This window comes from Melanostigma gelatinosum (assembly GCF_949748355.1).
Source record: "Melanostigma gelatinosum genome assembly, chromosome: 20".
Lineage (NCBI taxonomy): Eukaryota > Metazoa > Chordata > Actinopteri > Perciformes > Zoarcidae > Melanostigma > Melanostigma gelatinosum.
In genome coordinates, this window is record NC_136653.1 from 2,288,466 (window position 1) to 2,300,403 (window position 11,938).

Genomic DNA, 11,938 nt, shown 5'->3' on the forward strand with positions numbered 1-11,938 from the left:
CATATTTAATACTTCTATTCAGGGATATGTATTATTTCAGATAAATGTATTTATTGTTAATTAGGGAATTAGGATTTTTGTACTTTGCTCTTGATGGATTGGATAGAAATTGTTTTGTATTTTATATCAAATATTTCAGATATAAAACCCTGTCGTGAAACTGTCTGACACTGACATACTGGCAGAAGATAGTGTGCCAGCTGATTTGCCCAGGTTTGTTCCAGACACAGGACATTGGAGCACAAGGTGGGTAAACCTTTGTTGCTTGGTATATTTCAATCAAGTGCAGCAAAAAACACTTGCCGTTATTTTCGAGGTAGGCATTTGTCCCTCTTACCATTTTCACATCTTTGATAAAATGGTAAACCAATTGAACTATATAGCGTGCTGTACTCAAAGCTAATGCTAGCTTTCATAAACTTTCGTCAGCTGATTCTATAAAGGGCAAAAAGAGAAAAGCCATGTCAGCATTGTGGTATAGCGACACTTTAGAATGTCTCTTGTTCAATGCAATCATGTGATGGGCAGCAGCATCATTCAGAGGTAGACATTATGTCAGCTGTGACATAATGGTTGTCTATTTAACTGGGGCTGTCGTATGTTTTATAGTTACCAAAATAATCAGTATCTTTGAACAACAACCAATGTATCATTTGGAAATGCATGCCAGAAAATGTTTTTTTTGCATTTAGCTAGACCAAGCGAAGAGGATACACAGCAAGGAGAGTAAGATAGTAATGTGTGAGAGACGAGGAGAGGAAGTGCTGAGACAATGGAGGCTGAAGGGACGACAGCTCAAGTAAATCTGCATGCTTCGAAGATTTATAGGTCACAAAACTAAATGAAAGAGCGGAGCGACGGCAGCGGCTGCGTGTTTTGTAGCCAATTGTAACATTTTGAAAAGTGTACTTTGGTGCCAGATTACTGTCTAGATAAAGAGTTTACTGGCTGAAACATTCTCGAAATATTTTTCGGAATTGATCTTAATTAAAGTATTCTCCATCGAGCAGAGACAACTCCTTAAAGAAATCATTTCACTTTTTTGAATAATAATGTTTGTTGATATGTGTTATGTAGGCTATGTGCTAGCAAACAACACTGTCCAGATCACTTTCTATGTAGCTAAAATGTGAAGCGAGTCCAGATGTGACCGGGGTTGTGTCATTTATCTGAACAGTTTGATATTGCTGTTGTACCTTGGTCTGGGTTCAAAGACAGAGTGGCTGGAATATTCAGTAAACAGAGCACCTTTGTAGCATCTGACAAATTGATCTGACAAATGCTATTTTCCCTTTGAATGCGCATATTGGTGGTGTGCGTTGTAAAACTTAGTTTTCTGAACTAGTAAATGTTTAAATTTGAGTATATCATCTTAGATGATAACAAGTCATTAAAATATTAATAAAACTATGGCGAATCTTTTTGAAACAAGTTTCAATCCTCCTACCCGTCCCAACCAGTTTGAAAGATCCCAATTTGCATTTTTATGGTTCACTTTTGTATACCACCACTGCAATGACCTTTTATGACACATGAAATAAAATGTTACTCGGTATCATATAAACACTTCAAAAGTAATAACTTTGTGATGTTAAATCAGCTTTCTGCATAAATCAACAACTAATATTTTTTGTTTCAGTCACGAACAGTGTCATCTACTCCCACCGAAAAAGTTTGATGATAAAAATAAGGCACAAGCAAGAGGAGAGTGCAACAGCTCAGTAGCAAAACCATCAGAAATGACACACTGAGCCTTCAGTAAAGACAACTCCACTGCGAGGTTGACAGGCATCACGTCAGCGAGCTCGCTGGGTAAGGCTCATCAACAGTGATGTCTAGGTGTGTTTGTGTGGAATCGCAGTTATAAGACATCCAGATGCCTTGTTGGTGGGGATGCTGTGCGTCTGTGGTGGAGAGGGTGTTTCGGGGGGAAATTAGAGATTGACAGCCTTTGGTGTCAATTAAGTCGATGTTGAAAAACACGAATACCTGAACAGTCAACAGTAATGTTGCAGCAGTGGGTTGGGGGATAACTAAGAAACTCCAAAGACATGTAAGCTCTCATTGAAAAAGACCCCACTGTTGCAGAATTAAGATCAAACTTGACCAACCAATGAAATGTTTCACTGTGATACTGTTGTTCAGTAGTTCCCTCGTCTATAATCACGTCAATGAACTTCTGCTTTATGGATTGATCAAAAGAACCAGATCAATGTTTTGCATGTTTTAACCTATTTACTAAATTCACTTTCTGATAAAAATCCTGAAAAGTATGTTTGACAAATTTATATTGAGTTTTCCCAAATATATGTATGGGCGAAAACATCCCCAAACTACTGTTTGGTCCCTACCACAAATAAGAAAGAGAAAGAGATAAAACAAAGGTCAACTGCGATGACAGACGACATCACAATGTTCAAAGTGCTGTATCAATCGCAAAAACTGCTTCCTCAGGACTATCTATTCAAAGCACGGGGGTTAAGTAAAGGAAAGAATAAGTCACTGAAATCGAATTGCTATTAGTATTCTATATGGAAATTCTCCAACTCTCAAAATAATTCATGTTTAAAGTGACACAGCTCTCACAGTCACAGTTAAGCCACCTTTACGTTATTGCGGAAAAAATGTTTTTGCTCCATTAATGTGAATGTGGCGTGTTTGCCGTGAATTCTACTGCTTGTGCTCAGTTAAAAGGTGTTTATAAAAATGAACAAGATTGAGAAATTAGGTATTGTATTTGCAAACCCACACACCACAAGATGATAATTGTTCTGCTATTAAGTGAACCTGTCATAAGGGAGTAGAGGTGGAGAAGATTTGCCAACTCGTCAATAAAAAGCTTATTAGGTGAAAAGAACACATCTCAACAGTAGCAATTAGAAAGCTGATTGAGCCAAACCGTGTGTGTGCTGCTCTCAGTGCTGATCATTATGTGTTTGCTGCATGTGTTTATATCTGCTCATGTTGTCATTACATGGACAGAAGTGCTTATATCTTCAAACATGTATTGCTGGCATCTTGTTGGTGTCTGCTGGGGAGGTTGTGTAGCTCAACATGTGTGCCACTATGTGTGTGTTAGAGTGCATGTGTGCCATGCGCAGTACATACTGGATCACTGAAAAGCTTGGTGGAAGCGGGGCAGTGTGGTTGGTGTGCTCAGGTTGGATATGAAGGAGGAGGGGAGCCTTTGAAGTGGGCTCTCTGCAGCCTCTGGGCCTTCTGGAGGCTGGAAGGGCAGCTGGACGAGAGGTGTGGGCACTTCATTGGGTGGATAGGCAATGCCCTGCCCCCCACTTCCCCCTGCCTGGTTGTACGGGGGCCCGTTGAGTGGCAGGAAGTTGAAGAGCTGTGAGAAGTCCATCAGAGAAGACGAAGATGCCAGAGAGTCGCCTGCGGTGGCTGCTGCCATCGGTGTAGACATTTTAGACAGAGACACCCCATCGCTCCCTTCCTCCAGCACGCCCACTTGAGGCTCCAACTCGAGTTTGGAGGAGGAGAGTTGGGGTTCTTGGGCTGCAGAAGATGAGGAGGGCATGCTGCTCTGTAGCTCCATCAGGTAGGTCTCCAGTTCTCCCTTTAGATTCTGCTCCCGCTCCTGTGAGGAAACGGTGTATGAGGTAAAGTTGGAACCCAGTGGGTACTTAAAAGAAAAAGGGTGTGTGGGGAAGGGCTCCGTGTCCAGGATGGGGCCTGTGTACATGTTGAGCTGGTGCGGCCTTGGTGTCATCATTCCCGGGACCTCGCCCTTGATGCCCCCAGACGGCAAGTCATAGACAACGGGCTCCAGCGAATCAGCTGGCTCACTTTTTACCCTCAGCAGCTCCCGAGCGTGGCTCTTCTTTACGTGACGTGTCAGGTGGTCCTTCCTACCGAAGCGCTGGGCACAGTACTGACAGAGGAAGTCCTTGCGTCCGGTGTGCACCACCATGTGGCGTCGCACATCTTTACGGGTGTAAAATCGGCGCTCACAGTGCTCGCAGCGATGCTTTTTCTCTTTGGTCCCACCAGAGGACTTGCCAGCGTGTGTTTTGAGGTGTTCCAGAAGAACCCCAGTGCTGGGGAATGGCTGCAGGCACACTTGGCAGGTGAGGTCTCCACTGTTGGCGGCGTGGAGGGCGAGGTGGCGTTTGAAGCCCAGCTTGGTGTTGTAGCTCTTGCCACACTCCTGACAGGTGAATGCCTCCTTGTAGGGGTCGTGAGTGTGTAGGTGATTCTTTAAGTGATCCTTGCGGTGGAACATTTTCTCACAGTATGAACACTTGTGGTTTTTTTCTGGCGAGTGAGTTGCCATATGCCTTGGAACACAGACACATTCTATGAGCACTCAGAATTTTTGCAATCACGTTTAAAGTAGGCATGCTTTACATCACACATAAACACAAGACCTGAAAACTAGTATTCATGAACATATTCTGATTACTATTGAGCACTATGTTACAAAAGGTGTAAAGAGAAAAGCAAGATGCTGCAGCCTGCTATGTACTGCTGCTAGTCTGTACCGTAGCAGCTTGTATTTGGAGACGAATGCCTTGGTGCATTCGGGGTGGGAGCAGCGGTAGGGTCTTTCTCCTGTGTGAGAGTACGAGTGCACCTTCAACTTCTCCAGACTGTTGAAAGCTTTCTGACACTCCAGGCAAGGGAAATTCTTTTTCGGCTTCCCCTCTGCTCTCCTGCGCCTCCCTGTGGGCGCTGCAAGCTTGGCTCTCTCCAGGATGTGGTCACGGTGGCCGTGGGTTCCTGTGGCCATGGCACTCTAAGGCTGACCAGCTACATGGACTGGGGCGCAGTGCCCAACTAGTACTGATGCAATTATTCTATCCAGTTGTATGTGCTCAACACCGCCCGGAGTCAGGGGCCTGGGAAAGAGAGAGAGAGAGAAAACGTCATCTGAATGTACAAAGGACACTAAAACCTAAGTCATAAATCAACTGATCTGAGGCCCCTATCACAAAACCAGTTCAACTCAACCTGGCTCTCTTTGGGTTTCATTGAGCCTGGAGAGAACGTTGGTGATCCTGGATAACTGGTCACATAAAGCTGGTTTCAGTTGGCTGAGTCATGTGACCGAAGAGGAGTTGTTAATTACAAGCAATATAATCAGAACCATCAGTGGGGATCCGAGTATAACATGAGCTCAAATGATACCTGTGGGGAAATTCATTTGAAGCAGGAGCAAAATTGATATTCAATGTGGTGAAATGTATATACAATGTAAGCAAACATCTTGAATAGAATAACAAGTTGTACAACTCCAGAAATACTAGGCTAGAGAGTGTGAAGTGGAAGTCTTTTTAAAAATACATCTGACATTTAAAAAATGCTCAGTAACATCGATTATTACTTTCATTTTGAAAAAACTATTTTGAATATATGTAACACCTAAAAAGTTAAAAGTCCTTCTGTCTGTCTGTTTATCTGACCAGAATGAGGCATTTCTAATTTACTGGGAGCTAATAAATAGTGTACGTTTGAGTTTATTCATTTCTAATTAAAAAAAAACAGCGGATATATTCAAATTATTATCCAAACGTTTCCTCATGTTATTCTGAGATGCAGCGATGACATGAGAAACATTGACTGTTATTCACTAGTGAGGTCAATGTTTTGAGTGCCCAAAAGAGATATGCTAGACTTCACGTCCTTACTACCGCAACAGGTGGCGGTATACTACTAAATGAAATACTGCCGCCCTTCCCTCTAAGTCCTACTGGATTACAGGCACCAGCCTCTATATCAGGCATGGGCAAACTACGGCCCGCGGGCCGGATCAGTCAGCGGCCCGTCAGATATTGGTACAAAATTGCCCAAACTATAATAGGGCTGGGCAGTATACCGTTTTTTTATTTCCGGTATGATATGAATTCTTCACACACCATTATACCGGCGCATAGCCGAAACAACTGATGTCTGCTTTCAACAGGCAGCTAAATGTATTCTTTGCCGCTGTCAGCGCTAGTTGTCTTATATGTATTGAGAGGGAACTCTATTCATGGTCATAACTTTATAACACAACAATTACCAACCCACCACTAACGCTCTTTAACAGAGAAAAACACCACAGCACACAACAGTCTGTGACACAAACAATTTGTAACACTAATAATTGTACATTTATAAAATTTCACCGCCGAACTGCATGCTGGGTACAGCTCGCGAGTGAGCCTGCTAGCACAACAGTCTGCTAACAGCTGGGAGAGGCTCCGTCCTCCAGTAACGTTACATTAAAGAACAGAACAGAGCGATGCAGGATGAACACAGACAGACCGGAGATGCACCGATAGAGTTTGACACATATGCAACGTTGATTACCGTAATACGTTGGTGCAAAGAGGGTGATAAGAAGCTGTACAGGGAGGGGCTTAGGACCCAGGGGAATGTAGGCAAAGGAAACGGGAAGAGACGGAAGACACGCCACACAAACAGCTGTTCACCGCTCGTCACCATCCTGCAGACCAGTGATTCTCAACTGGTGGTTCGTCGCGGACACGTTTTCAGTGGGTTGCGGGCCTTTGCTTTATGCAGCGGAGTTATTCACGCTCCTTTCCAGCATTTACGGCACTTTGTTCAGCTGTGCAGGAAAAACACCGACCAATGCGTTGTAAATCACGTCACGTGATGCAGTTCAACCAATATAATAAGGGTATTCTGATACGTTTCCTGATGCCAGTGAGATGTAACCAGACCGTGACACAGGGAGGAGAGACAAGGAAAGACTTTACAGAGCAGAGCTCTGACAATGTTACATGTGACAGACAAATATTTGTATGATCCCTTCAAAGAATCAAACTGCTAAAAAGACCAGTCATTAACCTTTACACTAAAAACTCTGTGTCAAAAATGACTGCTTATTAAGTAAGTGCATGATAAAATATGCATTTATGCAATTAAAAAAACACCTTGTAAGATCCCAGTTAACTGATGAACACCTCAGATCTGTTCTGAGAATTGCCACAACCAAACTGACACCAAACTTTGACGCACTGGTTAAAAAGGGTGACCAACAACACTGTTCCCACTGAAATTAAATGCAAGTTACTGTTTAGGTCATGGCTTTTACTTGTAATTTATATTAGTTCACACAAACACTCCATTCATCTGCTACTGGCCCGGCCCGTCTGTCAAATTTTAAAACTCAATGTGGCCCCCGAGTCAAAAGGTTTGCCCACCCCTGCTCTATATCATGGCGGGGAACGGGCAACTGATGATACCTGCTTTTTGTTCTCGTGAATATCCCTTCTCAGACTGACAGTCCTTATAATATTCTGATACTCTGGCCGATATAGGAGAACAATATCATGAACAGATATGAGGAATCTTCAAAAGAAATGCAAAAACAGAACCAAACTACAGATTTTCATCTCCAGCTGCCTTCATGAGGCCTATACTGTATGCTGGACAATAAGCAACACATTTCTTTATTCTCAGGTGATGAGTGAGTGTTTGTTGCAGCCTGAATGAATATTAGATTATCTGGATCTCAGTGGTGAACTCAAATTTGACAGATAAACCCCCAACTCATTATTTTAACTTAGATACCTTTTCAGCCTTGGTACCATCAGCTACACTTGTCTTTGTGCCAACACAAACCCAATTGAAACTTTAAATCATTTGGTACACGACTGAAAACTCAGAATAGGTTTTATAAACTGTGGCACCATTGTCTTTTTTTGAGCCACTGATTCTATTCATTGCTGATGTTGATGTTTTTTCATTGCTATTTTATATTTGCTGCGCTATACGTTCTTCTTATATATTTCTTGTTTATGTTGTATTGTTGTTGTCGTCACGTGAGTTCACAGGTAGGACCCAAACGCAAGACCACAGGAGACAGAAGTTAATGGAAACAGGTTTTATTTACAGGATCTGACCGGCCGGCCGCAGAAGAGCGTCGGCCACAGGTGCTCCGGCAGACGGCCGGGTGGGCAGAGGGGCTCCGGGCACGGGTGCTCCGGCGGACGGCCGGGCGGGCAGAGGTGCTCCGGAGAATAGGATGCTGGTGCAGCAGCGGCAGGTACTGGAGGTCTCTGCTGCTCCGAGACGGCAGCGGGCACTGGAGGTCGCTGCCGCTCAGAGACGGCAACTGGAGGTCGTTGTGCCTCTGGGACGGCGGCCGGGTCTGGGAGAGGCTGCGGCTCGGAGGCGGCGGCGGCCAGGTCCGGGGATAGCTGCGGCTCGAAGGCGGCGGCGGCCGGGTCCGAGGATAGCTGCGGCTCGAAGGCGGCGGCGGCTGGGTCCGGGGATAGCTGCGGCTCGGAGGCGGTAGGAACCGGAGCTGGCTGCGGCGCAGAGACGGCAGGAACAGGAGCTGGCTGCGGCGCAGAGACGGCAGGAACAGGAGCTGGCTGCGGCAGGAACAGGAGCTGGCTGCAATGCCGTCCGAATACGGGGAGCCGGAGTCGGCCGGGCAACCGAGTGTTCCGCTACACTTGCTTGGCTCCGTCTCCGGCTGAGAAGGTGCTTGGCCATATAATCAGAGTCCCCCAGAGGGTCAAAAACTCTCATCAGATCCGCCACAAAGTCCACATAACCCACAGTATTAGGCCGCTCAAAACCTAACGTTCTCGCGGCCCAGTCCAAAGCCCTTCCCCGCAGTAATCCCACCACGTAGGACACCTTGGCCCCGTCAGAGGCAAAAGTCTGAGGCTGACGGTCAAATACCCATTGGCATAGCAACAGGAAGCCCTGGCACTTCCCCAGTGTTCCGTCATAGGGATCCGGAGCCGGCACGGGGGATTCCCAGACCGGCGGAGCGAGGACAGGCGGGAATAGTGCGGGTGCTGGAACTGGTGGAGACTTGACTGTCCGGGCTAGTTCCTGCCCGCACCAGCCAATCCGAGAAACTTCAGCAGCGAAACTTCTCATCTCCTCCAGCAGACTGTTAGTTCTGTACAGCGTAGCTGCTCCTGTGGTTGCTGGGTCCATTATGGTCAGGTCGTTCTGTCACGGGAGTTCACAGGTAGGACCCAAACGCAAGACCACAGGAGACAGAAGTTAATGGAAACAGGTTTTATTTAGCCTGACTAAGACAGGAAGGTGTGGAGCCCGTGGTCCGACACCCGAGTGGCAGATCGACGGTGTGAGGCCCGTGGCTCGATAACAGAGAGTAGGCAGATCGACGGTGTGAGTCCTGTGGCTCGACACCGGAGGGCTGGCAGCTTGACGGCGTGTGTAGTCCGTGTAACACAAGGAGGGCAGAGCGGCGGCGTGTAATCCGTAGAACACAAGGAGGGCAGAGGATGCCCCGGGGTTAAAGCGGGTGAAAGACGGTACGACCTGACAACCCCAGACTGCAGGACCAGAGTTTATATAGAGACAGGGGACTCATTAGTGGGCCCTGAGTCTGGTGTGTCAGGCTGCAGGAGGTGATCGGCTGGAGTGTCCTCAGCTGTGCACAATCAAGGGTGCGGCCATGGGAGGTGTCTGGAGGCAGAGGACAAACACAGAGCACATGGCACACAATAACAAACAGGGGAATGACAGAACACATGAGAGGAGATCAGGGGAAACACACAACGGGTCAGACAGGGATCCTGGATCCTGACAGTTGTACTGTATTGTAACCAGCTGCAACAGTGGCACTGGTGTTGTTTTACTTTGTGAGTCAGTGTGTGAGTCATCATGGCAAATGATGGCCTTGTGTGTGTGTGTGTGTGTGTGTGTGTGTGTGTGTGTGTGTGTGTGTGTGCGTGCTGCATGGGTCGGGTTAACCAGAAAAAAATATTCCAAGTATACTCATATACTAATACTCATTCCTTAAACAGTCTACTCTGCACTATCTGTTAGTGATGACTGATGATGAAGGGTTTTCCCATTTACTAAAAATTACAGGAGGGTTCATCACTGTGGGTCCTATATGATGTCCAATGGGAGTCAATGTACAATGCATAGATAGAAGAAACAACCGCTGAAGGGTAACTTGGAGAGAATCTGTCTGAGTAGGCTTGCTGTGGTCGTCAGTTTACGGGGTATGGTGTATTGACGAGACTAACGCAGAGGTAGCGTTTGTTGACTTTATTCGGCCAGTCGCGTGGTTGTAGTGCGCATTTGCACACTAGAAAAGGACCGTGTTCACTGAAGTCCAAAAAGCATTAGTTCTCATTACAACCATATAACATTATTGTGACCAATATACTACATTATATCCCCTTTTAACTGAGAATAACAAAGCATTCCATATAATTCTGGAAATATTAATAAACATGTTTCTCTTAACTGAACAACAGTTGTCTGGTACTTTTAACAAAAACAAAAAACAACATATGGCCTAAGTTAACACAATATTTGTCATCTTCATAAGTCTTGTATGTGTGTTTAGGTTGTTCATCCAAGTATAAGCTAAAACAAACAGTCCGCTGTAGTGGTATTCAGTCTTATGGCATATATCGCTTTGGTGGTTTAGTCACTCGGTTTGAGTGCCTCAGAGCCACTGGTTCGGGCTCCAGAAGCTCGGGTGTCTGCATGTTAGCGTCAACAACTTCCTGAGAACTGCTGCAGTCTTCACCATCACCCAGTTCAGCCTGTGATTCGGTGACATCTATATCAGGTTCAGCAATTGCTCGAGCTCGCAGCTGGTCTCCATGACGTCTGTGTACTGTGCCGGAGTCCCGCTCTCTGACTTCATACGCCTGTCTGTCTCACAACCAACCCTGGAATTCACTTTCGACTCCCCGACACAGTGCTGCGCAGATAAACGGCATCGTCCGCATTAAAGAACCGGTCTGCAGCAGTGCCGTTATAGTCTTCTTTCTGTTGATACTCTCGCACCGTCTCCTTGGTACAAGGCTTTAGGAAATCCTAACTTGTCCAGATATGTCTGTGAAGAAACAGATCAGCCGGGGACTGTCCAGTAGTGCAGTTAGGCCAGTGGTGGGCCGTCAGGGCCTGCAAAGCCTTCTCTGCTGGCCTAAACAAAATCACAAAGTTATCTATTTTATAATTTAATATTTTTTCTTAAATACACGACATGAATTATAATTTATAAAAATATTTTTCACATTATCTTATTTCCTCATTACAAAGCTACTGTCTTCCTCAGTTGCTCTGCTTCCAGTGTAGCTTGTTTTAAGTAGAGCTTTTATCAGATTTCACCTCTGTGTCTCTAGGTAAGAAGACAGGCCGAGGCCTGCAGACTCACAAGTGATCCCTTTGCAGTTCAAGTGAATGGCAACGATATTGTTGATTGTCATAGTCTTCAACCAATCAGATCTTTAGTTTGATATGTTGGGCGTATTCTTTGACGTGCCAGAGTCTGCTAGCTGGCTTAACCATACGTGATTGGTCAGTGGGCTAGCCTGACATGTTGGGCGGTGACAATCCCAAAATCTGCTGCCTCTGTCGAGCGGACATTTTCAGCCTCAAACGCATTAAAACCTATTCAAGAAATACAACTGGGGAGGCTCGACTGTCTTCACTGGCATCCATGAATCGAGAAGGACTTCTTACTGGAACTAAAAATGCACGGATGTACTGAACAACTGTGAGATTAAACTCTTTGTTAACAAAGAAAGGAGGCAGAACAGCTAAATAGTGAACAGCAGCTCTGGTAAGTTAACTGCAGTAGCTTTAACTGCCATAAATATGATCTATGTCATCAATTAATATGCTTGTTTGTATTATATATTATTATTTATACAACTTATATGGATTTTCATTTGGTTTTATATGTGATAGGAACTATTGTTATTTTCTATGTTGCGCGGGGGACACTTAGCCGATGCACAGCAACAAGACGACGCGCGAAGCAGCAGCGGTCTATATACTCCGTGCAAAGTGTTAAAGTTAAAGTGTTAAAGTTAAGTTTAAGTTTTTAAGTGATCTACTTTGAAGATTCATGTGGACTCATTTTCCCTCTCGGTGTTGACAGACAAATAAATCCGTCAGTAACAAGAACTATGGAGTCGTGTATTTCCTGGAGGGAGTGATAGGAGAGTTACTACTC

At 45.2% G+C, this 11,938-nt stretch overlaps 1 protein-coding gene across 1 annotated transcript; it reads right to left on the bottom strand.

Annotated features, from left to right (window-relative positions):
* Positions 1-3,112: 3,112 nt before the first annotated feature.
* plag1 (pleiomorphic adenoma gene 1) lies at positions 3,113-4,747 on the bottom strand (the record flags this gene model as incomplete). Its single annotated transcript, XM_079291884.1, has 2 exons — positions 3,113-4,295; positions 4,500-4,747. The coding sequence occupies 2 exons, from the start codon at positions 4,745-4,747 to the stop codon at positions 3,113-3,115; spliced, it is 1,431 nt and encodes a 476-aa protein (XP_079148010.1).
* Positions 4,748-11,938: the final 7,191 nt, after the last annotated feature.